Here is a 27513-nt window from a genome sequence, read left to right on the forward strand (position 1 = left end):
AGGTTTCCGCTCCGTCTGCATAAATTGTGCGCACATTGTTTCGCTTCAAATATCAATGAGGTCATCGCCACTTTCATCACTTTCCACAGTGAGTTGACGGGTCCACCACTTTTTGACTTCAGACCCTGAGGAGGCTTCGTCCCTTATGAGGTTCATCTTACACACCATGGACTTTACGCTCGTGCGCCCTGCGGAAGCAACACAAGGCGCTATTACATGAGTCAAGCGCCAACCATGTTACACCCACACGCTTGTTTTGATGTGCAGAATACTTCATGTTGCATTTTAACAAATATATTGTGTCTTACATGGTTGGCAACAGTTTTTTCCGTCTGTGAGTTATTACATTTAGCACAAGAAACATAATGCAATATGAAAATGAATTTAGCCTTCCGTGCTAGCATTGTTTGCGTTGTCAATTCATCATAAGTTGTCAGCTTGGAAAAAACCAACTGCTTGTACATAAATGTAAGTGTAATTTTAATTACACTAACTGACCTGCAGGTAGTCGCCACTGTCCCAGTTTTCTCTGAGGTCGGTCGGCAGAGTCCTGTCTGTAACTGCTGCGGTCTGACAGGGTGGGGCTCAGAAGGGTTTGCAGGACGCTGTTCTGCTGGGTCAAAATTATTACACATAATTTCATTATGATGAAAGATCAAAGACACGCTTCGGTGTTTAAAGATAAGAGCGAGAGGGTACCTCCGGCTGAGTGGGATTGTCCTGGTTATGGGTGTTAGTTTCCTCGCTGGGGACGGTGGTCTCGATGCTGGGAGGGTTGAGCAGACGTCGGAGGTCCTGCTGTTGACTTTCTCTCAGACTGAGAATGATGCTACATGACTGCTGCTGCTTCTGGAGGAGGAAGATGCTGTCAGTCCTTTTTTATTGTTACAACACGCATTCCTATTAATAATTAAATTAAAGTGAATTGTACATGATTATATATGTGTGTGGACTCACAGCTCGTATGCGTTTCAGGCACTTTTTCAACCACATGCGGATGGTTTGTTTGGCCACCTCCTCTTCTATAGTGTACTCAAGCTGCTCACGCGCCAGCAGCTCCTCCAGCTGAAGACTCTTGCGGATATCGACCGAGCGGTACGACAACATGCTGAAACACATGATGATGAAGTGTGTGGAGTCGCATGGTCATGCGATTGGGTTTCCAACGTTGTTGTAATCCAAAATTGAGGTTTTGATTTTAACCAAGGGCGGAGGTTTAGGGTTTTGACGATAGCAATATAGTTTCAGAATACATTTTTTATTGTAATTATGGAGTTTTCTAACCTCAGTACATCATGAAAGGTGACATCCCCTCCGTTGTGCAGACGCTCCATCTCGTAACACATGTGTTTGAAGAGGAGCTTGTCTTTGTCCAGGTCCACTTCCAGACGTCCCCTCAACAGACGCAGTAGAAACTTCACCCGAGAGGTCGGAATCACTCCCTGTTTTAAAAAGGAAGCAATCCCAGAATGCTTTGCAATTAAATAGCAATTAAATTAAATATGCAATTAAATATTAAATTAAACGATTTTTTACATTGAAGTTGATTGTCCGTTGAATTGCACAAGTGCAGTGCAGTGTTTTTACATCATAAACAGACCAATACGACGTTAAGAAACACGTTTGTTTGAAACAGAAGACCTTCTGGGTATTTCATGTTTACTGTACTACACTTCCATACTATAATATGTGACCAGAGGTCACATCTCTAACACGAGACACTGCCCATCCTGTGCCCATCTGTATCTCCCATCCTCAAGTGTTTCTAGCCGATCCCAGCACTGCTGGTTAATTCATTAAAGCCAGAAAATGACCAGTGTGCCTCATTTAACCCATACACACGAGCAGACATTACCCCTCCAACAGGGGGTCAAATCTGCACGTACTTCTCCAGGCTGCTCTCAATAAGGCCGTTTCTGCCTAATGAAGATGACGGCTCAACACCTCTCGCTATCTGTGACAGGCAGTAATAACCTCCAATTACTCCGGAGGTGAGAATGTCGATGCGTGTGATTCGTTCATTTGCGGTTTCGGCCAGCGCGCGCGGGTATTAACTCAAAATCATCCCCGCTGACAGCCGCTGATCACGGGCACGTCCCCCACCTCCTCCTCCTCACCTCCCGCTTGTCATCCACCATGTTCCAAATGATCTGGAAGTGACGCAGGTCGTTGTAGCTTAGCAACTGGTCCTCCTCGGTGGAATAGAACAAAGAGAAGTTCTCCACAATGATAGCTGAGGGAGAGTAAATGTGATGAGCGGTTAGGCATCGGCTCACAACACTGTGTTTAAAGTGATAGTTCACCAAGAATGATCATTCTGTCATCCATTGCTCATTCTCTCGTCATTATAAACCTGTAGGACCATCTTTCTTTAAAATACACAAAAGGAGATATTTTGAAAAAAGCTTGTAACCGAACAGTGCTGGCACCCATTCACCTCTATCGTATGGACACAGAACCAGCGCTAGTGAATGGGAGCCGGTTACCAACATTCTGTAACAAAAAATGTGTGTGTTCTGCAGAAGAAAGAAAGTCATACAGGTTTAAAAGAGGTGAGGAAATGATGACAACATTTTATTTTTGGGTGAACTATGTTAAACAGACCACATAAGTTTGGCAAGTTGCAATCTTACCAACATTCTATAGTGAGACCGGTTTTCAAACCAAAATATATGCAACAAAAACTGTGCATTTCTGACACCAAAGGGAATAAAGATGCAGATTGTTTTGGCTTCTACCAAAGTCATTCCTTGTCTATATTCAGCAGTGGTCAGGGCTGAGCTCCAATGCTGGAGTCTTTCAAAGAGAGAAAGCTCAATTACCGACTGGAAAAGGGATAATACACATGCAAGGGTGTCAGGAAGAAGAATGCGCGGCGATATTGTATCTTATGAGCTGGTTTGGTTAGCATCTAGAGGAGGAAATGAGATGCCCCTCCGAGAGAAGAAACAGGATATTGTGTCGGGGGAAACGGTGCTTACCCACAAGCAGGTTGAGCATGATGTAAGCGATGATGACATAAAAGGAGCAGAAGTAGATGAGGGCGCCGGCGTAATTGCCGCAGTCCGTCTCCCAGTAACGATGTTTGTCTGGGGTGCAGAACGGAGGCTGCACCTGGAGATCACAGCGGATAAACAAACAAACACAACACATGGGGCTAAGGATACACTTTTAAACAACAGTCAGTTACACAGTTATACACATTACACTGCATCTGACGTGTTTTTCACACAAATGATGTTTGCGATTCCTCTTGATAGATTTGTTTAAATATGCTGTTGCATTTTCACAGCTTGCGGGCAAAACCGGACGTGTGTCTTACCATGCAGTCGTGCATGATCTTATTCCAGTCTTCACCCGTGACTATTCGAAAGAGTACAGTGATGGCTTTCCCCGCGGTGGAGAAGTTTGCGTGCCTGTCGGCGAGAGAAGAAAAGTTAAAGGCTCACGCCGAGCAACTTGCTCTCATGCTGACAGCTGTACCTGAAAATTGAATCACCCAAATGCAAGTAGCACGTTGCAGCAAAACGTCTAGACGACAGCAATTATATCAGCTCTATGGGAAGCTGTAAGCATGTTACAAATCTCGCCTCTCGTACGGAGACGCAGTCCAATCATCACCTCCATGTGTCACAAAACTCTCACCTGTTAATGTTCTCCCCGTATTTGACAGTGCCGAACAAGACCACGCCGGCGAAAGCGTAGCACAGCAACAGCAGGAACATGCCCACGATAATAAAGAAACTCTTGTACATACTGACAACCACCGTTAGCAAAAGCATCTTTAGTGTGACCTGTAAATACACAACGTGATAAAGGAAACGAGGTGGAAACATTTTCGTGTTATGTCGCATGTTTTTAAAGGGACCCAAAAATGTGATTCTGTCATCATTTATTTATCCTCATGACATTCAAAACCTGACTCAAAAAGAAGATATTTTGAGAAATGTCTTGGTAGTTTTGTGGCCATACAATGGAGGTCAATGGGGGCTAATGTTGTTCGGTTATCAACGTTCTTTAAAAATATCTTTTTGTGTTCTGCATAAGAAAGTAAGTCATACAGGTTTGAAATGACATGAAACTGAAAGATTTTTCTCTTTTTGTCTGAACTGTCCCTTTAAGATGCCAAATGTCTTTCTTTGACAGCAGCTGTCGGGGGAGAAGTAAAAAAAGTCAAACAATTCTCACTTCTTATGACAGAACAGAAGTCTAACATAAAGGTGGAAATAGCCTTTGTGCTCTTGATGCCAGTGAAATTGATATCAAATATGTCTATTCTTATATTCAATGATGATAAATTAAACTGTAAACGTCAGGTATTTTAGGACATTAAGCCACAAATTTGAAACGATAATTTCAACACCACTATAACATTATCATAAAAGTGACTGCATACTCACATGCTTCCCACATATGGTGAAAAACCTGAATACAATAACACAAGTGCCCATCATGTATGTGTAAGAATTCTATAGAAAAAGAGAAGCAAGAGAGAATATTAAAGCATTTCAATTCAAACATGATGTGCAATATTATTAAAAGCCAGGTAGATTTTATTAAGTACTTGTAAAGCAAAGTGGAGAATGATCCATATGACTCCCAGGGATGTGACGAACAGGTCATATCTGTTTCTTCTGCTCTGCCAGTATCCAGCTGGTGACATAGCAATGAGCTTCATAGTCACCTAGAGAACAGGAAATGTAATTGTCATGACCAGCTGTGACGGCTCTAGTAAAGCCAAAGCTATTTCTCATGATTTAAAAAAATATCTTTGCAAATAACCAGGAACAAGAATTGGAAGGTTTCACACTTACCTCCAAGACGAAAATGAAGGTGAAAACCACAGACATGGTGGCCAAGGGAACGGTGACCGAGCCGGTGCCATTCCACTGTAATACATACAAATACAACAGAAGTCGAGTGCTGAAATACAACGTGAATAATGCTTATTGTATGTACAGTAAACCCCTCCTCACCTTAACAGACAGAAGAACAGACTGGGCTAACACCAGCACAGCGATACCTCGCTTGAAAAAGGGATGTTGGGTGATGTCGTACATTTTGGCACGGAAGCCGGCATTTTCTGCATGAGGAAAAGAAGAAATTTAACATTTAAGAATAATTTTAAATCATTTCTGTATGCTCCTTTTATAGCAAACAGAAGGACTCAATGGAAACATTGTTAATTCAATGAATTCAATAGGAGCTTTACCCTTGGCATTGCTTTGAAATGTGCCACATCATCTCTTAGCAGTTCTTTTGTTGTAGGTCATGAGGTCCGAGTGGAATTCATTACTTAGTGTAACCACAAGTTCATATCAAAGTCACAGAGTGCAGCCAGCTGGGCCCGTACTCTTAAAGCTTCTTAGAATCCTCTAAGAAAGCTCCTAATTTAGCTTAAAAATGTCCATGTAGGAGTATTAGCTTAAGAGCGATTCGGGACCAATCTAAGAGCAACTCTAAGCAAGGAAAAGACTAAAACTTTTATCTAAGCGAGGAGTCGGGGCCGACCCCGTTGCTATGTATGACACAGCCTTTTCAAGACTGTGATTGGTTGTTTGCTCAATAGGGAAAAAATGCTCTTTTAAGTATAGGATCTAAGTATAACACATTAGATTAAAATAACAGGTGTCATATTTTCTGTTTTACCATACTTACTCACGCACTTTATATATTGTTTGTGTGATCCTTTTGCTTATAGAAGGTATTGACAGACTCAAATCTCCGCTGCATCATTGCATTGTTCCAGTTGCGGAATGTGTTAAAGGGACAGGTCAGCCAAAAACTCCTTTTTACCCATCCGAGATGAAGGTGACATTTTTTCTTGAGTAGCACATAATTCCAAAAAGGCGCTCCTTGCGACATGTTGACGTTTCGTGAGGTGATTCGCTCGATATTTTTATAAATGAACGTCGTTTTTAATAATATTAGCCATACTGTACAGCCTCAACACTCCCTTTCTGCAGGTGGCGCTAAATGTACCAGACGCTGGTATGCCATCCCCCACCAAATACTGCAAGAAGAAGATTGCGATTGTATGCAGAGACTGCACGTTATGGCTAATATATTTAAAAGTGACGTTCGGTTTTATGAAAATATTAAATGATTCGCTTCACGAAACATCAACATGTCGCCAGGAGCCGCTTTTGGAATAATGTGCTTAAGGAACTCTTAGACAGGTGGACCCCATAGACAGTGGTCCTGACAGAACCTTGTTTAACCGTGGTAATTTTGTGGTAACCATGGTTTTTGGTTTCAACCGTAGTTGAACCTAGTTTTAAACCATGGTTGATTTTCGTAAGGGGTATCGTGACAACCCTATACCCACAAGTCCCCGCTTCATAGTCAAAAACAGTGAAGCACAATAATGAAACGCAATGTTTATTCCTATTTTTAAAAGCCCCCATAACCCTGTATGAAAAATCAAATAGTTTGCTCCAGGAACGACTATACAGTAAAAGTGATTTTACTGTTTAATATATGGATGGTAATTATGTTTCTAGCTGTAGAACAAGCAAAAAGAAAGTAGCTAAACCAATATTCACAATTCATTACTGTTTGAGGGAAATATCAATTGGGATGTTGCATAACCTGCAGTCTGGCCCACAAACTGCTTGTACTGTTTGAACACAATTACATTTATTTATCTGTAATGGAGGCGAGCACATTGTCTCCATGCTAATACGAAAAAAACGCTGCTTTAGTCCATTATTAACAAAGACCGCATGACTGAACAATTCTATTGTGACTTACGAAGAACTACTGCGTGTTTTTCTATTGCGTAAAATTATAATTGGAAATAGCTCGAAACAAAGAATAGAAGTGAAAATCTGTCCAGCGCAGGCACTGGAGATAAAAGCTTATCAGTCAAATGTTCAAGCCTTTCACTACGTTGGATTGCTTCTCTCTCTCGTGTCTAATTACCACATAAAATATGTCTGGATAGTCGCAATCTATGATAATGAAGTTTATTTTCTCCTGCTGTTATGAAACACATGTTTGAAGTGTGGTTCCAAGCGAGTCCACTGCAGTCAAACATACAGACCAGAATGTGGCACAGCTGTCACTGCCGTATCCATCAGTCAATATATGTGTCTACAGCAGACAGTCCCATACTGTATACTCATGCCATCTTCAAACTCATAAGTGGAGAGGTTATTAAGTGTGTGATTGCCTTGGGGAGATCCCATTGATGAATGTTGAATTGTGGGTCTCTCTCTCTCTCTCTCTACTACAGCAGACGGGAGTTGATGAAATGCTTTTGGAAGCACATGCAGAGTAGGGACGGCTCATTAGACAAGAGAAGAAGATTGAGTGAGAATGTTTAACCGTGCACCACGGGAAAGTCGCTTTGTGCTCATTTTAACCCAGTTTTTTAGGATGCTGTAAGCCATGGTCTGCCATTATTTGACATATATTATCGGGACTATATAGCAACATCATTTGTCACATCATCAGAACATATCGTTTATCATCATTTGACTCATGACTGCAGCTTTAAGTCCACGAAATTTTTTCAATGTTTACAATAAAATAATGTGAATAATTGTTATTTTAGCCTTAGACATTTTTTATGTTTGTTCATTATAATGGCTGTATCGGACGTTTCTTATTTTGGCATGTTACAAAGTTCAAGTTTGGTGAACCTGCAAATCTGTGACCATGTGACCAACACAAACGTCTCAGCATAACTTTTTTGATATTCCGAAATAATGGAAACACTAGCGATGTTGCACAGTACAATTTTGCACAATACCGTTTTAAAATAACATAAATAACAATAACAGTGCGAGTTTGGTCAGAGCCAATGGTCGAGTGGTTTGTGCTACGACATAAGGTGCCAGTGTGACCTGGGCAGTGTTGGGAAAGTTCACGTTCTACATGAACTAGTTCAAAGTTCAGTTCACAAATTTTAAAATGAACTAGTTCAGTTCATAGTTCAAACTTCAAAATAGTGAACTAAGTTCACTAAGTTCCAAAAATGAACTAGTTCATAGTTCTTTTTTTCCCTATGTTGATGCGAGCTATTATTTTTCAAAATTATTGCCACAGCCCATATACAGTAGAATCACAGACAGCAATTATTTTATCAGTTTTAAAATGAAGCTATGCGTCAGATTTCATCTTCATATCCAATTTTGAATCCTTATCCAACCAGGGTTTACATTATCATTGAGGGGACAGCATTTCCCCATTGTTGCTTTAATGCTTTGTTGCTGTCCATCACTCCACACTAGTAGCAGCTGCAGCTTTCAACCCTACAGTACACTCTCAAAAACATGAGGAAAAACGTGCTGCTTGATTGTCTTTTTTAATGAGGAATTATTAAAACAGGACAGTAATCATTAAGGTGCAAACGTTTTTCAATTTTAATAAATTTCCATTGTCCACATGTAACTGAAGTTCGGATTTTCTTTTTGAAAGCCGGCGGGCAAAGTTTGAACAGAAAAGTGAGATTTCTCCCATTCTCACCGACCTTGTCATAAAATTATTTTAAATGATCATACTCCTTGCAAACATGCTGCTGTCGCCTCCATGCCTTTTTTTTGTTTTGATGACGCGTCACGCATGCGGCGGACGGCGGTGCGACACTGGTGGCTGGTGTTGCCAGATTGGGTGTTTTTCCGCTACATATTAAGACCCGTTTACGGTGTGTTTTAGCTGGGATTTCGCCTGGAAGGCTCTATAGAAATCTGGCACCCTATTGAACGAAGTTAACCTGAGAGAGCATGCGTTCACATACACCAGAATGAACGAGTTCACAGTAACGTTCATCAGGCAGTAATACAGCACGTTCAGTTCACGTTCGCCCAAAATATGAACGCGTTCATGAACTATCGTTCAATGAACGCGTTCAGGTACAACACTGGACCTGGGTGACCCGAATTCGAATCCTGGCTCGTGGTCCTTTCCCCCTTTCCTGTCCTCTCTAAAATAACTCTCTGTCCAATAAAAAATTGAGTTTGTGAGACTGCCTACATATAAAATCCAATGCCTTTGTACATGATATATATTTATATTTCAATTTTCCGCCCATATGAGCAAGGCTCTACATAGAAATTTGACATGCTTAAAGTCTAGTGTGACGGCAGCATATCCTAAAAAACACTTTGCCGTTGTTCAAACAGTATGACAGAGATCTCCAAATGAAATGCAAACAGGCACAGAGCAACCTTTTCCGGGTGCACAAATAAGCATTCAAGACCTTCTGTGTGCACTGACCTGGACGTGGGGGGAGATGGAGGGGCTGAGCAATCTTCAGTCGACTTTTCAGATCTTCCCATCTTCTCTGGTCCACGGTCAGTAGAGCAGTACCCTAAACACATCTGATTAGCCATCAGCCAACACTTCAATTTACAAACAACAACAAAAAAGATCCACACCTTGTTTTCATTAAAGTTGGCTATCACAACACCCACAAACAGCGTTAGGCCAATCATACAACCCAGAAACACAAAAACATGGATGTAGATGCCGTGAATCTGTTTCAAGAGACAATCACATATATTCATCAGTGCAGATGTAATTATTAAATACAGTCGAGAGGAAACAAATATTGTTAAAACAGTAACCTACCGATCCCACTCTGTGTATGATGACGTCTCTCACCTCCACCCAACCCTTCAGTGAAAGCACCTCAAACAGAGCCAGCATGGCATTGCCCACGTTATCGAAGTTGAAGTTTCGAGGGTTTGCCCTGAAAAGTATTAGAAAGACATGTTGGCGTGTATTTTGTTGTAGCTTTTATTACATTAAACAAACAAATTCTAATCATCCTTAAATTTTGTTATGAGATTGTTTCTGTTTCATTCTGGGAACTAACAATAAGTTTCTATTTGCAATAAAAATCGGTAACACAGGTCAAAATAACAGAAAAGATACTCTGTATTTCAGGCCTCAAATACTGCAAAGAAAACATAGAACATCTGTACAAATTATTGTTTTATGTGATAACCTCGATTTGTATCTTGTATGCCGTCAGTCACATTGATGTTGGATGACATTTTGTCACTCCTGAGGTTTGATTTTGTTGAAACAAAACATCCAGAAATGCTGATTAAATGAAAATGGCCTTTTAATTTTTCTACGACTGTATTTCACAAAGGAAAATTTACAAAAAAATAAAGACTATTTTAACAATCATCATTTGCCATTTTAACACATAAATTTCTTCAAATTAAACACATTTTCAACACTTCGTGCTGCTTTCTCCTTGAATAGTAACAGCATGAATAAATCTAACATGCACATTCAAAGGGCATTTTTAAAAGTGACTCCTGCAAAATGGCTTTTTAAAATGTCACTTGCAAACAAAAGACTTTTGTCAGCTAGGCCCCTGAATTGGCCACGATTGAGTTTTAAACACAGATACATAGTGACAAGGACAAAATAACAATTTCAGCTGTTCCCCTTTACATTCTCAGGTATTAGCTTGCTGAAATGTTAGTGTCTATCCGCCTGTGTGTTAATGGACTGGAGACACGCTGCTCTATGGGCTGAACACGAACAGAATCGCTAGCGGATCAAAGCCTTATTCTTATTCCTCTTACCATGCAAAGCACTCAAAGATAAAAGAGTGACAACCTTTATCTCTCATTCTCTTTTTTTCGGTCCCAGTGGAATCCCCGCCCACCGTGTAAGAGGCCTGTGTGTCTCTGCTGAAATCTCATCTTTTACCCAAACTCTAACAAATAATTTGCTTTTGTTTTGCCAGAACAATCTAGAACAGAAAAACACGTGTTGGTGTGTGGGTGCACGATTGTATGTTTGGTGTGTTTAGACCTGGAGGAAGATATATCAGCCCCCCGCTCAAACTGCACTGCAGCGCTATTGCTTATGAAGAAAAGACATATGAAAGCTGATGAAAAGATGGAGCTGTTTTGTGACGGAAACATTCATCATGGTGGATATAACTGTCACCGATGAGATGTTACTACAGGGATTTCTCCAGCAAACGTCTTGTCAGCGCTGAAGGTGTGATAGAATTCGGTTTGTGCTGAAATATTCATCACTTTGAGAGGAAAACTTTTGAGTGACTCTTCATGAATGAACTGGTTTGGTGTTTATTCCTCTGTAAGTGGCTTGTAATTGTATTGATTAAAGGGAAAGTTCAACCCAAAATGAGAATTCCTCTCATCGTTCACTCACCCTCTTTTCATTTCTTATCTGTGTGACTTTCGTTCTACTTCAGAACACAAAAGAAGATCTTCGAAGAATGTTAGTAACCAAACAGCCCCCATTTACTTCTATTGTATGGATACAAAACCAATGCAAGTGAATAGGTGCCAGTTGACAACATTCTTCAAAATATCTTCTTTTGTGTTCTGCAGAAGAAAGAAAGTCACACACGTTTAAAATGACAAGAGGGTGAGAAAATATTGACAGAATTTTCATCTTTGTTTGAAGTATCACTTTAAGCCAATTTGTAATGCATCACTGTATTGTGTTTATTTATCGCAACAGAGAATGTGAGACTGGTCTGGGTTGTTTGTGTGTTGCATTGTACTGTGTATCGTTACGTGGTTTTAGGTGACTTATGTCTCATACAACCACTATGAGGAAGACTAACCCAATGTATAAGCAACAGTAATAGCGATAGAAATCATTTTTATTTCTCACCAAACTCTTGGCACCCAAAATCCTGGTTTCCTCTCCCCTGGCCTGAGCTTCAAATTGAGGTTCTTTGAGATGCTCACGTTGATTCTGAAGATGCCGTGGCAGTCCTCCTGAAAATGCCCATAAAGCACAACGTTTCAGCACAGTACATAAAGCTCTGTAGCAGCTTGAGAAAGTGCAATAATTGACTATTACCTTAGAGGAGACTGTAGGATCGTTACATCGGGCAAGTTTTCCCGCGAAGAGTTGCACCCCAAAGGTTGCAAACACCAGCATTAGTGTCAGGAGAAGAATAGAGACCTGTTAAAAAATCAATACTACAGTCTAAAGCAAAATGGCTTTTCCACCAAATCTAGTCAGTGTATTGCTCTCATATACAGTAACACTATTATACGCTCAGAGCAAAGTACCCCGAGGGAACAGAGCTTTAATAAACCAAGTCCAGTGTCTCCTGGAGAAATACTGCTGAGGTAATGCATTACATTCCAATACTGCAAAAAAGAGAACTTCTTGACTTTACAACAAAGGGATCTTATCATAAAAAACTATTGTTTGTAATGATACTATGTTAACAATGTTTTAAGAATTTGGAGAGATGGGTAAAGCAAACCAATACACATTTTTACACTGCCTTTAAAGGAATAGTTGTCCCCACAAATGTTCACTATTTACTCTCTTTCATTTCATTGTCTGACTTTATTTTATCTGCAGAACCCAAAAGAAGATATTCTGAAGAATGTTGGTAACCAAACAACATTGGATCCCATTGACTTCTATTGTATGGACACAAAACCACAGAGGCATTTCTCAAACATCTTCATTTGTGTTCCTCAGAGCAAAGAAAAGAAAGAAGTGAAATTTCCATTTTTAGAGAGAGAATACATGATAATGTAAGACTGTACAGTGCTAAGTGGATGGAATTAATATTTGAAAACAGTGTATAGACCCCTTTTGAAAATAACACCAACACACACAATTCTTTTAAAAGCATTTTTTTGACTTGGTGGGCCGTTCGCTCACTCACCAGCAGGATCTCTTTGAAACCCTTGAGGACCTCCCGAACCACTTTCCTCATCTGGGGCACCAGTTTAAAGATGCGTAGTGGGCGCAGGCAGCGTAGCATCATGAGGAGCTGGGCACCAGACTCAGGGGGCACATGGTTCGGCAACCAGCATAGAAAGATCAGACTGACCTATAGCGTGGAAAAGATCAGCTATAAAAACTTTCACATCAATTTGAATCATTTATTTCAATCTATATATTAGATAACCCTTGCTGTTCAAATGAGAATCTAACCATTACTTCATCATTATTAATTAAATGGAACAAAAGCAAATATAATAGCAGCAGACTGTCTCAGTTAGTCATGCCATTGTGTCAATTACCATATAAAATAATGTCTTGTCCGACGGTACAGTACACTCATTTTTTATTATTATTGTAGGAAAAGCTAAGATTCGTTTTCCATGACTATACAACTTATCTTCCACAGCATAGTTTCACATTAGATTACAATACAAATGTATACAATGCACAAAAAAGTGAGTATAGAGAGCTTGTAGATAGATTCAGACTTCTTAGATCTTGTTTCATGGGAACACTGAGACAAGTATAATTATTCTGAATCGAGTAAAACATAATGAAATTTCGGTTCAGTCATTAAAACGGTTTAGAGTCATTAAAAAGCTATCTTCAGAAGTGCAGTCAAACTCCATTAGAAGAGTGTATGATCAGACAGAAGATATTCTAGTGTTCAACTGCATCAGAAAGTGAGTTTTTACTGCAGAAGAGCAACTGAAAAAACTCCTCTAGAAACTTACTAAATAGATGAAGATGTCCATGACGCCACCAAAGTCTCGGATGACTGCGGTTGGAGTAAAGAACAAACCATCTGCCATGATCTTCAGGTTCAGCTCAATGCTCATGAAGATGACGAAGACGTATTCTCCAATCTGCAGGAAACAGGGATGTTAGTGTACAGGAGCATAAAGGGACAGTCAGCGGATCTTAAATAAAGATGAAAGCAAGGGGCCGGAGTTACAGTGATATTACAACGGGTTATGACTTCTCAAATCAGTGTTAAGAACGGAGTAAAAAAAACAGGTAAAACAAATCCTTAACATAACTGTATACTTGGATGTTTATGGTTGCCGAAGAAAAATAGCAAGCTTGGTGCATACATTTTCAGGTATTAAATAATTTGCACTAAAACTATTAAAATATTTCTGTTATTTAAAATTACATAAAATATTGACCTAAATATTATTTGTAGTCCCAGTAAAATGAAAAACGTATTTTTTCATGAAATATTGCAGCGTTTATAGTAAATAGCTTATCAATGTGGGTCATTTTCTTTTTTTTAATTCATGTACCCTCGTAATCTTCCATTAAAATCTGAAGATGCACTCCGCCCTGAGATGACTATCCATCTCAAATGATGTAAATTAGACGGCTTGGCCGGTGATCCATTAACTCCTCCCCTTCAACTGTCATGTCAAAATCAATGCAACAGCTGTTTTTACACATCCAATCAATTCGCAGTGAAAAACACAAGCCACACCCACTCATTTTCTCCTTTGAAATACCTTTACACTCAGAAATGTGTAAAAGTACGGAAATAAAAACGATCGCAAATTCTGATGATATGATAACTAGAAATGCAATTAACTGAAAAAAGTTGAAGTAGACAACGTATAATAAGCTCAAAATAAATGAAACTAAAATTAAAGTATATAGCAATATAAAAAATATATAAAAAAATAAACAAAACAACAAAGATAAAAATGAAAATAAAATAATAAAAGCTAATTTAAAATATAAATAAAACTTACAATACAACTTAAAACTCTTAACTCTTCATCTAGTTACATTGTGGCCACAAAAAATGTCAACATTGCTATTTTTGTAAAGGCACTTATAACACATCGATTTCACAGTACTGCAGTATTTTCTCTTCTTGCAGGCGTCAAAGGTTTTAAGGTAACACCAGGACACACCGCCGAGGACTAGATAAAATCTAGAACTAGATTAGCACTTAAAACATCCTTATCAGGTGAAGTTTGAACATCCTGGACCGTCTGAAGTGCCGCATCAATCAGCAGTGTAGAAAGACAGACAGACGACTTTCAAAAGCGTCTGGTCAATCAGCTCCATCTTTCTGGTGTAAATGACTGTCTATGCTTGAAACAAAGCAACGTTCACTTTCAAAGTCAACTTAAATGAACCCCAAAATGTTTCATGTAGGCTAAATCATCTGGGATCATCATCAAATGTGCAATAAAGAAGTGGCAATCAAACGGGCTGGGATGCAACAAAAACGAGACGTGAAAACCAGCCTTTGGGTAGGAGATGAGAAACATTAAAAGGTAAAAAGTTAGCTGGGAGTGCGCGTGGGAAAGAAGGGTGAACATTTGAGTTAGAGTACCTGCAGGGTAGGCACATGCATGACCCTAGTGAAAGGAGACTCAAACATCATGGAAATACAAGTGCAGATGGTCACCACGATCATCACCCAGTCAAGATAGGTGACCAAACCCAGCAAATCACTGAAGAACACATAGACAAACACAGAAACATGAAGGGTTAGGCTAAATTTGAAAAAAAAAATGTGCTATTCTAAACACTGCGTTATAAACTGGGTTCGAAGAACTTGAAGAATGTTAGATGTCTTACGTAACTTTGTCACAACTTTGCATATCTTTTCAAGCAAGGGAATCTTTCCAGGACACTGCAGACTTCAAGTTTTCTAATCCCACACAACTCAGTAAGACTCTAAGATGTCTTACAGACAAAACTTTCCAAATAATAGCAAAACCTATTCTGATATCTTTTAAAATGATGCCTATATTTTGTAACATTAACATTTACAATAAGCACATTTTTTATTACGGTATTGTGTCCAGATGCATTATCATTTCAAAAAATCATTTCAAAAAATCCTATCAATCATTTTTAAAACCACACTTTCTTTGCTAAGATGCTATAATTTAGTTGATAAGTTTAACAATTTCACTGCTTGTTTGATTTTACAATCCTTTTCCAAAACTGTGAAAACAATGTTTTCTTCTGTATTACAGACTAAACCAAGCCCCTAAACATTTACAACTTACTATAATTGATGGTATTTTGTGCTCTTCACTGCGCCTGTAATGGGATCCGTTTTTGACCTATTCATAAAAAGCCCATTAACAGATAGTGTCAGCAAAAACGCGACAGTATTAGAAATGTTTGTGAAACATCATACAATTTTTAGTGATAATGGTACAAAGAGGGATTAGTCATCTCATTGACAAAAATGCAAATGTTAAATAATGGTGTAATGGCATAGATTTGCGTAGGCCTTACGCATTGAAACGGGCCCGCACAATCATTCTGCAAAAGTTTCGAAAGCGATGCTCTCTGCCAACGATGAAGAGTGGCTTGTCAAAATACGGATGGTTTTCCCGGAGTTCCTCCTCTTGGACTTTTCTAAAAAGAACCAAAATAGGCTTCAGAAAAACAGCAATAAATCATTCTGAAATTTCATCTGCTGCAAACGCTTCTCGCCAATATTGCTTTTCGAGTCCACCCTCGAGCATTTGGGATATCCCACAAAACAAAGTCTTAACATAGAATGCATGCACAGAGAGAAGCTTAGAACTTTGTTTTGTAAGCATATCTGGATATACAGTATGAGGTGATCACTCTTTTACATTCTCTCTCCGCCCTATAGTAAATGAACACAGTGGTTCTCAAACAAAAGCTTTGCCTCTGTGTAATGTCTTGTTGTCAGATACAGATAGCATCCCATAAAGGTTCCAGCAGTTCCCCTGTTACTCTACCATCGGCATGCAAAAACCGAGAGAGATTTGTTGAGGAGATACGATCTGTTTTACAGACTGTATGCGAGTGTGTAGTGTGCAGGAGGTACCGCTTCATCTCGGCCTGTTCCTTTTTTTCTTGGATCATCTTGATTTCACTGTCCTCCCGCTGGGCGTTACGGTAGCGGACCGTGCTGGAGTGCTGTAGAATTCACATGCGTGTCAAAGATCAGTCACAGATAGTGCTCTTCTGTTACTTCTATTACTCACTGGTATACGAGTGTGTGCATGTACTCACATCCTGAGTAAGTGTTTCCAAGGATTTCCCTCTGCTGATTCTCTGGCTGGTAGAGCCGTGTCTGAGGGACCTGTGCCAAAAAACAGCAGGCTTGTACTGCACCATCTGAGGAACCATCCATCTGTCTGTCAGTTAACAATTCGTTCTATATCTGTCTGTCTGTCATTTATTTTGACCGTCTGTCTTTCATTCATTTTGACCGTCTGTCTTTCATTCACTTGCACTGTCTGTGTCTGTAAGTCTTTCATTCGTTTATTAATTTTGACTCTCTGTTTGTCTGTCCCTCTTTCATTCATTTTCATTGTCTGACTGTTTGTCTGTCTATAGTTTATTTAGCCTCTCTGTCTATCTATCTGATTTTGTCTATCTAACTATCTGTCTGTCTGTCTATCATTCATTCTTTTTGACTGTCTATCTGTCTATTGTTTATTTTGCATCTATATATATCTTTGTGTCTGTTTGTCGGTCTATTATGTATAATTCATTCATTCATTTTGACATTCTGTATTTCTGTCCACAGTTATGGCCAAAAGTGCAGTGCCAATGACATCAATTTTGTGTTTGAAGCTTCTGTATTTGTAGATTATTTTTCCACTTTTCTATGGCGTACTTGATATTTTAGATTAGGATATCTTAAATTTTAAAAGTGTTTATTGGGAAATACATTAAACACAAAGAGTAACTATTTACATTGGCGGGCCTGGATTTTCATAACTTCTGGATATTAGCATTCTTGCCTTATTAGTGCCCTGAGATGATCACAAATTGTAGGCTTCTACTTATCCTCTAACTCTTTGAGGACTGACCACAGGTTCTAAATATTGGATTGACATCTTGGGAGTTGCTTTTTTTGTAATTATTTAAAAAATGTCTGATCACTCTGCATAATAATCTTTCAACAATATGAATAAACACCAGGGGGGTTGCTGGAATTTAGGCTCTATGGGGCACAAATTACAATATTTCAAGAAAACCAGTCCTTTTATGGCTCCTACTAATATTAAGAACATATTTTATCTAAACAAATACTATTTTCTGGTTTCACAGCCAAATCCAATTTCTTTTTGAAGCAACTGTTTTGCATAACCTGTACTGCCTAGCACAGAGTTATCCCTAAACCCTAACATTTTATGTAATGTCCTAAACTAAAGCTAGTAAATTTAATATTAATTTAATTTCTGAAAGTATAGAACACAAATGTTTAAAAGGGGGTCTAGTGATGCCCCTGATAAACAGCTTAAGCAGAAACTTTATAAAACACAACATTTATATCACCGCCAGTACTTTTGGCAACGACTGTATAGTTTATTTCACCTCTTTGTCTATTTCTCTATCTGTCTGCCTGTCTATTTATCTGTTTGTTTGTCTGTCTGTCAACAGTTTATTTCGCCTGTCTCTCCTTCCATCTGTCCGCCTGTCAATCTACTTTAACAGATGGATAATAAGGAGATGATGGGAATGTGAAAGTGTGTTCATGTTATCTCCTCACCTGCGCTCCTGGCGAATGTGATGCTGCACACTGAGGATGGATCTCTCTTTTGTTGGTTGACCCTCAATGGAGCCACTCAGCATCCGCTGTCTGGTGCAGGCTCTGGAAACACCCAGACAAAACAAAACTAGATCAATACACCGATAAAATAAATCACAACATAATATAGTCATACTGATCATTTTAGAAAGTGTACATGTCAAAGATTTCAGACCTGGGTTGGCCTAAATATCACATAAATGTCCATCCAAGACAACATGACTTGATTAACTTTGTTCTCCTTTTGTGCAGGATTTACATTTTTACATTTACATTTTCATACATCATAATCATTTATCAAAATGCAACGAATATCACCTGCTGAATATCACTTTCACTTTGCAACATGCATGTACAGTATGCTTGTCCCTAGTCATCTTAGCAGATGAATCTGTTTTATGTAGGACTATGATATGAACACCCATGAAGTTCTGTTGCTCTTGGCTGTCATGTAGCCTGTTGTACTTTGAGACAGCAGATGGCTCTTATTAGCTTACACTGTGTTGTGCAGGTGGAAGTAGTTCTGATGAACAGGCAACCCATTGGGAGGAAACTAATTAATCCTTTTTTTAGATTGGTCAAATGTGATCCGTGGTGTACTGAAAACTCAGGATAAGTGCAGTGAAGTGCAAATAAAACAGCAGGATGGAATTAACCTCTTCATCAAATCTGAAACTGTGAATGAAAGTGCAGGATACTGTATAAGGTTATAGGAAATGTTTTTTTCTTGTTTACCCAAGAAATAGTGCTCCAAAAACACAACAATAAAAATAATTGTGACCATTTAACATCAGCAAATCTTTCAAAAAGATGCGTCTAAATGTAAGATGGTGCACCGGCCGTAATTGGCATGGGAGATGTTGATCCTCTGAGATGTGATTGTCTGTTCATACTTCACATCAGTGATGATCTAATTGCAAGTCATGTACCAGAACACAGCTAATGACAATTTTAGCTCCGAGAGAACATGTCGCCCTTATTTACGGCCACTCAGAGTGATGAGTGGCTGGCTGATGAGATGCCTGCGCGTGCAGACAGTCTGAGCGCTCCAGACACCAAAGACAACGTGGGATGGATACTGAACAGCCGTCTGGATGCTTATCATGAGGGGGAGGGGCGGTCAAGGTGAAGCGTACGTGCGCGGCTGCGTGTGTAACACAGCGGAGGTGTGGAAGGCATCTACGTGCTCGGAAACCCAATGACAGAGAGGCGGTAGGAGCCAAGTGTGGGAATGCTCGGCTGCACGGTTGCCAGATTTTTTTATATTAATTTGTCCGTTCACGCTTGCAGGTGACCCACTAAGGGAGCGACGCCATTATCTCCTCTGACTGCTGGGATGGCTGGTCGACAAACAGGCTGAGGAAATGGAGTCGAAACCAAAATACATCTCCCTTGAATTTGTTCTTGCTAACGGTTGCCAGAGTTCAGGGAAATTTTAGGGATTTTAAAACACATTTCTTTGAATATATAAAACCAAATCTATTCATTTCCGTTTTAGTGAATGAATGAATTGTGAGTGAGTGGCTTATTGTGGCATTAAGCTGTCACATATTTTCGTAAAATGTCTACTAAACATTTGCATTTTTGTTGTAGAGAAAGGAAATCGCTGGGAGAAGCGGAATTATCAAATCTCAAGCTTACCGCAGAATTTTATTGACGGTGGTTTCCTTCTCCATGAGGTTACGGGCTCGGATGCTAAATATTGACTTTCGCAGCTGGAGGAACACCAGAGGTTTATTCAGCAAGACACAGATCAATGCTTAGCGTAATTCATATCTATATATTTACAACTTAATATAATATTAATAATAATCACGTCAGTAAACCTGAATTTGACATCAGAAAACAAAAACATACCATCATAAACAATGTAATCATCTAAATGTAATAGATCTGCTGGTTATTTAGTGTAAGTCATGTGGTGTGGGACATAGATCTGTTTCTATTCAGAACTTTCACAAATGTAATGTTTGTTCCATTTGTGTATTTAGGGGGCAGGCCGTATGAGTGATTTGGCGTGCTACCTTCTTATCTATGTATTTATTGTCCTCGATGGCAGACCTCTTGGAATGGTCACAAGATGAGGATGATGCCGAGGGAAGGCGGCGAAAGAGACAGCTGGGGTCCTGCTGCTGTCGGTCGATGAACTGCTTCATGAAGCTCTCTCTGTGGCATACGCCCGCAGGCAGAAACATTACAACAAAACACCATGTAAACACAGCATCCTGATTTAGTGGATTCTAAAGGATGAGGTAGTGTAGAAATAAAAAAAGATTTAATAATATGAGGTTCAAATGAAGAGTTTGGTTCCAAAATGAGATAACTCCATTTTTAGATATTTTCACAAATCACGATTTTTATGTTATCATGTTTTTATTGTGTTTTATTGTGTTAGTTAGCTGTATTTTTAGAGCTATTATGGCTTAAATCAAAACAAACCAACATCAGTTTGATTGATATTAATTGGAATGTAACATAAAAACATGATTTTTTTAACATGAATTATCTCATTTTGGAACCAAACTCTTGAAATATGTTTGTTGCTTTTAGAATGATATGGAAATACCTTTTTTTATTTATATTTTTTTCTAGTCAGACATGAACTCGTAATCAAAACTTAAAACATCAATATAATTTTTTTCAAACGAGCCTATTTAAGTATTTTTTTGTAGCACCAAACGATGTAGGATGATCTATAGCACCAAAATTCTATATTTATAAGTTCAATATTCGAGGGATTAGAACTTATATTTCATATTTAGCTTTCATGTGGCTCAGTGGTTAGGGCATGACACTAGCAATGTCAAGGTCATGGGTTCGATCCCAGGGGATTGCACATAGTCAGAAACAAATGTATAGTAGTATGCAATGTAAGTCGCTTTGGATAAAAGCGTCTTCCAAACGAATAAATGTAAATTTAAGGTTAGATGTCAAAGTAATGCCTGCTTTGGCCATTTCATTGGCCAATTTGTATATACACCAATGAATAGGAACTGACTGTGTTTTGTATAATCATGATGTGGTTTGTTACAGTACCTGATCTTAGGCACAGTAAAATCTGAGGGCAGCTTTGAGATTTTCACCATCTGTGGTCGATTAGGGAACTTCTCAAAGATCCGTAATCGCAGAGGAAGCTTCTCTTTGGTGTCAGCGTTGGCCTCGCTTTGTTTCAGCTGTTGAGAGAAGCCAGAAGAATCACTTGAACTTATGACTTGTTTAGTGACTCAATCGAGGGCTGATGATGGTGCATTTTCACACGGCCCTCAAACGGTTGGAGGACGGCCCAAAACGGCTTGCTATTTCGTGCCCCTTTTGGAACTAGCCTTCACTATCCAACTTCATCAAAGAATTTAAATGGAAAGATGTTGTATTTTATATTCAGTTCCTCACTCGTGATGAAAAAGAGAGGAAGGGGTAAACTGCACGGTGCACTGCTCTGAATTAATGTGCCCCTTGGAGGCTTAACAGACTTCATGTGCCATAACCTTTTATCTTCCCCCACGTCCATCACGCAACATAAATGCCTCTGGTGATTAAGCCGGTTCATGCCAGTGGATCCCTTCTCATTCTCTTGAAAGAATAAATGCATAATTTAAAGTGACTACCATGAACCCTAGATGACACATAGATTCGTTGTCTGTAAACATGCAAGCAATAATATCCAAACAGCTTAAAATCTCCACAGCAATGAACAATTGCAACAGTCTTGACTATATTTATTAAATATTTTTAATAGAAGGAAAATATTAGTGTGTCGCGCTTTAATGTTGTACAGGCTGCTGTTTTGCTAGGCTGTCTAAAGATGGCAGTAGCACACAATCTCAGCACACCCGACCGTCCATTATAACACCATTCAGCTCATAGTATAAGGGAAACAAAACAAAACAAAATGAGGACAGGAAGTCATTTCTGAATACGTATTCACAGAAGCAGGCCAGCAAAGACTGGTCCAACAAACAGAAATGTTGCGATTACAAGAGACCAATTAATTCAATTGAATTCTATATGAAAGAAACTTCGTCTGCAGGCGTCTGTCTGGATGCCTGTAGATAAATATGATTTCTGATTGGGAGCCAAAACGCCCAAATTAGGTTCTCTGATGATTGCTTATCACAGTCGAACAAGCCGTTGAACCTGAGAGTGGAGGACCCTTCCGAAAATGAGCACCATTTTGTGAAAAAAGAATTGCTAATAACACCATTGCATTGTATTGCTGTGTTATGACTCATCGTTTTTCCATTCATCGCCATAAATTCAGTCACTGAGCAGTAAACCAAAAGCTGCTCTTTCATAAAGCTTTCAGAGATGGACAGCAGGTCATGTTCTGTGCTGGAAAGGAAGCACTATTGAAGTGATGTTGTGCGAGTTTAAAGGAGTGCCTGCAGTGAGGAGGATGCCATCTGAGCTTCGGGCAAACGCACTCAACCTGCTCCGTCAGCAGCCGTGGGGAAAACGGTGATTTAGGTTGAAAAGTCCTTCTTAAGAAAGTTGTAGAATGAGCAACAGTGTCAGGATACCATCTCAGCAACAGCTTGGCTTTTACTCTCATCCCTTCTTTTGCGGTTAAGGCTGCTGAGAGCTGGATACAATACATTAATGCCTAAAGCCACAAGATATTGAGCTTTCTATTGGAAGAAAAGTAATTTTCCAAAACCAAATTTTCTTTAAATTAAACTGTTCAACGAGGACGGATGGAAAGACCTAGGTAAAAAGTGCACTGCATTCATTTCCATAATGTACCTATTGTAACACATTCATTTTGTTCTTAAAGGGACAGTTCACCCAAAACTGAAAATTCTGTCACCATTTACTCACCTTCAAGTCTAAAACTGTGTTAAATTCTTTGTGCTGTTGAACACAAAATAAGATATTTCGAAGAATAAGGGACACTAAATAGTTCTGGGGCACCACCGACTCCCGTAGTAGTTTACGCCCCTACATTGGAAGTCAATAGTGCCCCAAAACTTTTGGGATACAAACATTCTGTTAAGTCTCTTTTTGGGTAAATGATGACAGAATTTTCATTTTTATGGTGATCTTTCCTTTTAATATACTAAAAATTGATTCATTTTTCTATTATTCATGGTGTTTCATAATAGCACAGTTGAGTAGAAGAAGAAGAAAGTAATAAAAACTAAATTGTATTAAGCAATAACTACAAAATTGGTACGTGGAAACATGCAGAGAACTGTTTTAGTACATTTAAGTGTATAAATGGACATTTTTTCCAGGGTAGAAACATTAAAATTTACATTTAGCAGATGCTTTTATCCAAAGCGACTTGCAAAGAGTTTAGGAGCAATAAGCGATAGTTCATACAGGAGCAATAATACAGTAGGTGCCAATACAAAGTTCTGGTTTCAACAAAAGCAAGACCACTACCTGTTGAGAGAAAGGGTTAGTTGATTGTTGTGAGAGATGTGGTTGACTGGACCGAGTTAGGAAGAATGTTCCACAATGAGGGAATTGTGAATGAGAATGAGTGGGAAAGCGATTTACTGCCCTTATGAGAAGGCAATACAAGAGACCGATGGTTTTGCGTTGTTCTGGTTTATTCGTAAACCCAAAAGAAAGAAAAATTCCCGGAGGAAATATGTTCACAATCTCAATTATTTCGACAAAACATTAATGAGTTTAAATGAAAAGCAAAAGCAAGCTCACAAATGTCTCCATTAGATGTCCAGAAGAGATCTCAACAATATCATAAACTAAGCTTAGATATGTCACGTCTGTTATGAAGATTTCAATATGAGTTCATATTTATAACCCATTTCACACAAATCCAGATTATTTAGTATCCAATTTACATTAACATTACAGCTTGATATTCTTAAAGGGGTCATATGACACGGCTAAAACGCATATTATCGTTTGTTTTAGATGTAATGCAATGCGTATACATATTAAAGGTTAAAAAACGCTGCATTTTTCACATACCGTGCTTGGTTTTTCTCCTCTTTGCCCCGCCTCTCTGAAACGCGCAGATTTTTAAAAAAGCTCATCGCTTTGAAAAGAGAGGTGTGCTATGATTGGCCAGTTAACAAGTGTGGAGTGATTGGTCGAATACTGCAAGCGTGTGACAGAAATGTAACGCCTCTTATTTGAAACATCAGGTTTCCAAAGCAATTGTACTGACAGGTGCGCCCACCATACTTGTGTATACATTTAGTTATATACAATTATACCACAAACTGACGTAGATTTGTGGGGGTGTTGTTACACAAGGCATTTCAGGCAGGTCAGGGTGAGCATTCGATTTTAGATAGAATGCATCTTTTGTTCCAATACTTTAATTTTTACAATTTAAAGTGTCTAATACATGCATGGGCAACTTATAACACACCAAAGACACTGAAAAACATGTATTCGCACCATATGACCCCTTTAATTTATTTTGAACACTCGTCTCAATTGTTTCTATTTTTATTGCTCCTGAGCAATTTTAGAAGAAACAACAGGATAAATGAAACCTAGTCAAGAACTTTATCAAATCTCCTGAGCTATGCTAAAACTACCTCTGTGGAATATGTTTTCCTCTGGCAATCTGCAGAAAAACAATGCAACTGAAAAAAGTGTTATACAATGAACCTGAATTTGGTTTTCTCTGATTTCGCTATTAGGAACACACCAGCTGACTATGAACTTACATGGCTGTCCATGCAGTTTGGTTCATGATACTTTTTTTGATGCTACTGGATGAGCATAGCCGTGCAGTTCACCTGCAGAACATAGTTTAAGAAACTGGTTGATCAGCATGTTTCTCAAGCAAAGCTGGTTCAAACATTGGCTCCAATATAGAAGGGTATGAATAAGCTGTGCTTTACTTCCTTAGAAAAAAAATGCTTAAGTCATCTTTTCCAGTGCTGCGATCTGGTGTGCACCAGAGCAAAACTGGATATCCCTGTCTCCTAAACTGTACATTTGTTTTAGAGCAACTACATTGTTTAAGAGTGTGTGTTTGAAACCTTACAGATCCCTAAGGTTCCAATCAATGGCTCTGCTCTCTCTGGGGAGGCTTCAACTCTATGCTCGGCTCAGCAGCAGCCTCTGATTAGCTCTCACACAGGGACACACACGACACAAAGTGCTGCGGAGAGAACAGGCACTCTGAACTAACACCGACATTATTTACATCCACCTAGTATAAATAGCTAAAAGAGAAGAAGCCACTTGCAATGCTGCATCGCCACCGATGGTGTATTCCAAACTGTTTGGCTAATATTGAAATTTTAAAGAAAAAATACAGCAAGAATAAAAACTGTCTTATGATTTACTAATCTTTATGTTGTTTCAAATCAATATGACTCAGTTCCATACATGAAACATGATAATGTCATTGTAACACATCTCAATAAAATGGAAGGAAGGAGGCGGGAACCGGCAAACATTTAAACATTTAATAAAGTAATATAACAGCCGGCGGCCCCTCACGGACGACCGCCGGCGAACAAAACATAATATAAATACAAACATAACATAAGTTCGGGCCCGGTCCTCTCTCTTCGACGGTCCGGTCGCTCGTTCCTTTTATGCTCCCATCTCCTACGTGATTCGAGCCCGGTGTGCGCACAGCTGGCGCTAATTCACAATTACTCACCGGACTCGAACCACGGTCTCGCCCCGCCTACTCTACTACAGTCATTAATACAATTTTATTCAAAACCTGAATTTGATTTGAGAGCTTGGAACATCCTTTGTAATACAGCTCTGGAAAGACACCATGACGAGTAAATGTTGTAATTACCCCTGATGTTTTTTAAAGAGTAAATATTTGGTGATTTTTAAGGTCCTGCTTTGGTTTATGGAGTGTCCAACAACAAGTTTACATACATACACGGTGTAAAACAATCTAATTTTCTAAAAATTGGCAGTTATTATAACCTTGACTGACTCGAGGTGAATTATCTGTCTGATCCCCTCCTTTCAGTCAGCCTACTTTGATCTGATTGGTCAGATGGTCTACTCTGCTGTGATTGGTCTACCGCGTGCAGTGTCGTAAATGTGACGGGGATCTGATATTAGAACGACAGACTCGTGAGCGTGATTCGGATTCAACTCCTTTCTTCCCCAAGCCAATAACTTTGCTATTCGTTCACTTTCGGCTTTACAACTTGGCAGACTGCATACATTCACACACAGAAACATTACACACTGCATGAAATGATTTTAAGGACATTGTAATATTAACTCTTTAAAGAAATGTGGTACAGCACATATACTGAATGTGATGGAGTGCTAAACAAGTCCAAATTCAATCAGTACAGCCAGAAAGACAATTCTAACCCTATCACTGAATAGATCAATATGGATCAGGTGAAATGGGTTCACCTGTATTACATAAAAAAATAATCGTGTTGATTTGTTAATTTACTGTACATTGACAACATGAGAGCTTTGCTAAGCTACATGTTTAATTGTTGCATTTGTTACTGTATCATTTATTTGTGTGCGTTACATATGCCTATATGGATCCTTATAATGATGCATCCGATGTAGCATTTCTCTTCAATCACAACTATGAGAGCCAAGCATCCGAAATAAATGTATTGGCCTTGAAACACATTAGTGTGATCCATTCACTCCTATTCAAACATTCTTTCCAATTTCAGGCTCAGTTGAACCATGGAACCAAGTCTCCTTTCTTTCCAAGGGACCAGGGTCCTGTTATTGACCAGTAGCTGTGTGGTCCGTGGCACATTCACAAAGGCAGCCGTAATAGTGTGCCGTGCCATGAGTCATGAGTGATTGGTTGGTCTACAAATCTGTATGACACAGTCCCACAAATTTACTCTACAGGCCATTAGACACATATATTCTCCAGTTAGGTCACCATAAAACAGTGGAGAGGTAATGGAAACACAGGTAATAATGTCTACTGCTGTCTGTGCGTGTGTGTGACCTTTAGAGGTTGGGTCAGCAAACATAATCGCATGTCGTTTTATGCGATTATGCATAAAACAGTAGGTGAAAAGGTAATTTTTCACCCACTGTTGCACTTGTGTATATGGTTGAGTTACAATAAAGGGATTTGATTGAAAGGTACAGAATTTTGCTTAGACACATGAGTCTTGAGTCTCAAACTAGCAAAAATATGAGCTGCCAGTTAAATTTCAATGTGGTTTGAATGCGATGCTGTAGTTAAAGTGACAGTTCGCCGTAAAATGTAAATTCTGTATTCATTTACTCAGGCTATTGTCATTTCAAACTTGTTTGACTTTCTTTCTTTAGCATATCTAAATGGAAGACATTCTGAAGAATGTTGGTAACCGAAC

The 27513-nt window shown here is 39.1% G+C and overlaps 1 protein-coding gene across 1 annotated transcript in view; it reads right to left on the minus strand.

Annotated features, from left to right (window-relative positions):
• Positions 1-45: 45 nt before the first annotated feature.
• The window catches only part of nalcn (sodium leak channel, non-selective), a 75395-nt gene continuing 47927 nt past the window's right edge, over positions 46-27513 (minus strand). The window contains exons 18-46 of the mRNA XM_056754882.1: positions 21278-21414; positions 20266-20407; positions 19883-19956; positions 18203-18304; positions 16714-16783; positions 16526-16617; positions 15961-16083; positions 15726-15782; positions 15041-15161; positions 13437-13568; positions 12641-12808; positions 11812-11916; positions 11620-11726; positions 9577-9697; positions 9384-9482; positions 9223-9316; positions 4977-5083; positions 4815-4889; positions 4565-4684; positions 4401-4469; positions 3646-3794; positions 3323-3416; positions 2982-3114; positions 2118-2233; positions 1285-1442; positions 958-1108; positions 700-849; positions 499-610; positions 46-188 (exon numbers count right to left, since the gene is read on the minus strand). Coding sequence (XP_056610860.1) covers positions 46-188; positions 499-610; positions 700-849; positions 958-1108; positions 1285-1442; positions 2118-2233; positions 2982-3114; positions 3323-3416; positions 3646-3794; positions 4401-4469; positions 4565-4684; positions 4815-4889; positions 4977-5083; positions 9223-9316; positions 9384-9482; positions 9577-9697; positions 11620-11726; positions 11812-11916; positions 12641-12808; positions 13437-13568; positions 15041-15161; positions 15726-15782; positions 15961-16083; positions 16526-16617; positions 16714-16783; positions 18203-18304; positions 19883-19956; positions 20266-20407; positions 21278-21414 — 3321 coding nt within the window. The remainder of the gene's footprint in view (positions 189-498; positions 611-699; positions 850-957; positions 1109-1284; positions 1443-2117; positions 2234-2981; positions 3115-3322; positions 3417-3645; positions 3795-4400; positions 4470-4564; positions 4685-4814; positions 4890-4976; positions 5084-9222; positions 9317-9383; positions 9483-9576; positions 9698-11619; positions 11727-11811; positions 11917-12640; positions 12809-13436; positions 13569-15040; positions 15162-15725; positions 15783-15960; positions 16084-16525; positions 16618-16713; positions 16784-18202; positions 18305-19882; positions 19957-20265; positions 20408-21277; positions 21415-27513) is intronic.

The sequence above is a fragment of the Triplophysa dalaica genome, chromosome 8 (assembly GCF_015846415.1).
Source record: "Triplophysa dalaica isolate WHDGS20190420 chromosome 8, ASM1584641v1, whole genome shotgun sequence".
Taxonomy (NCBI): domain Eukaryota; kingdom Metazoa; phylum Chordata; class Actinopteri; order Cypriniformes; family Nemacheilidae; genus Triplophysa; species Triplophysa dalaica.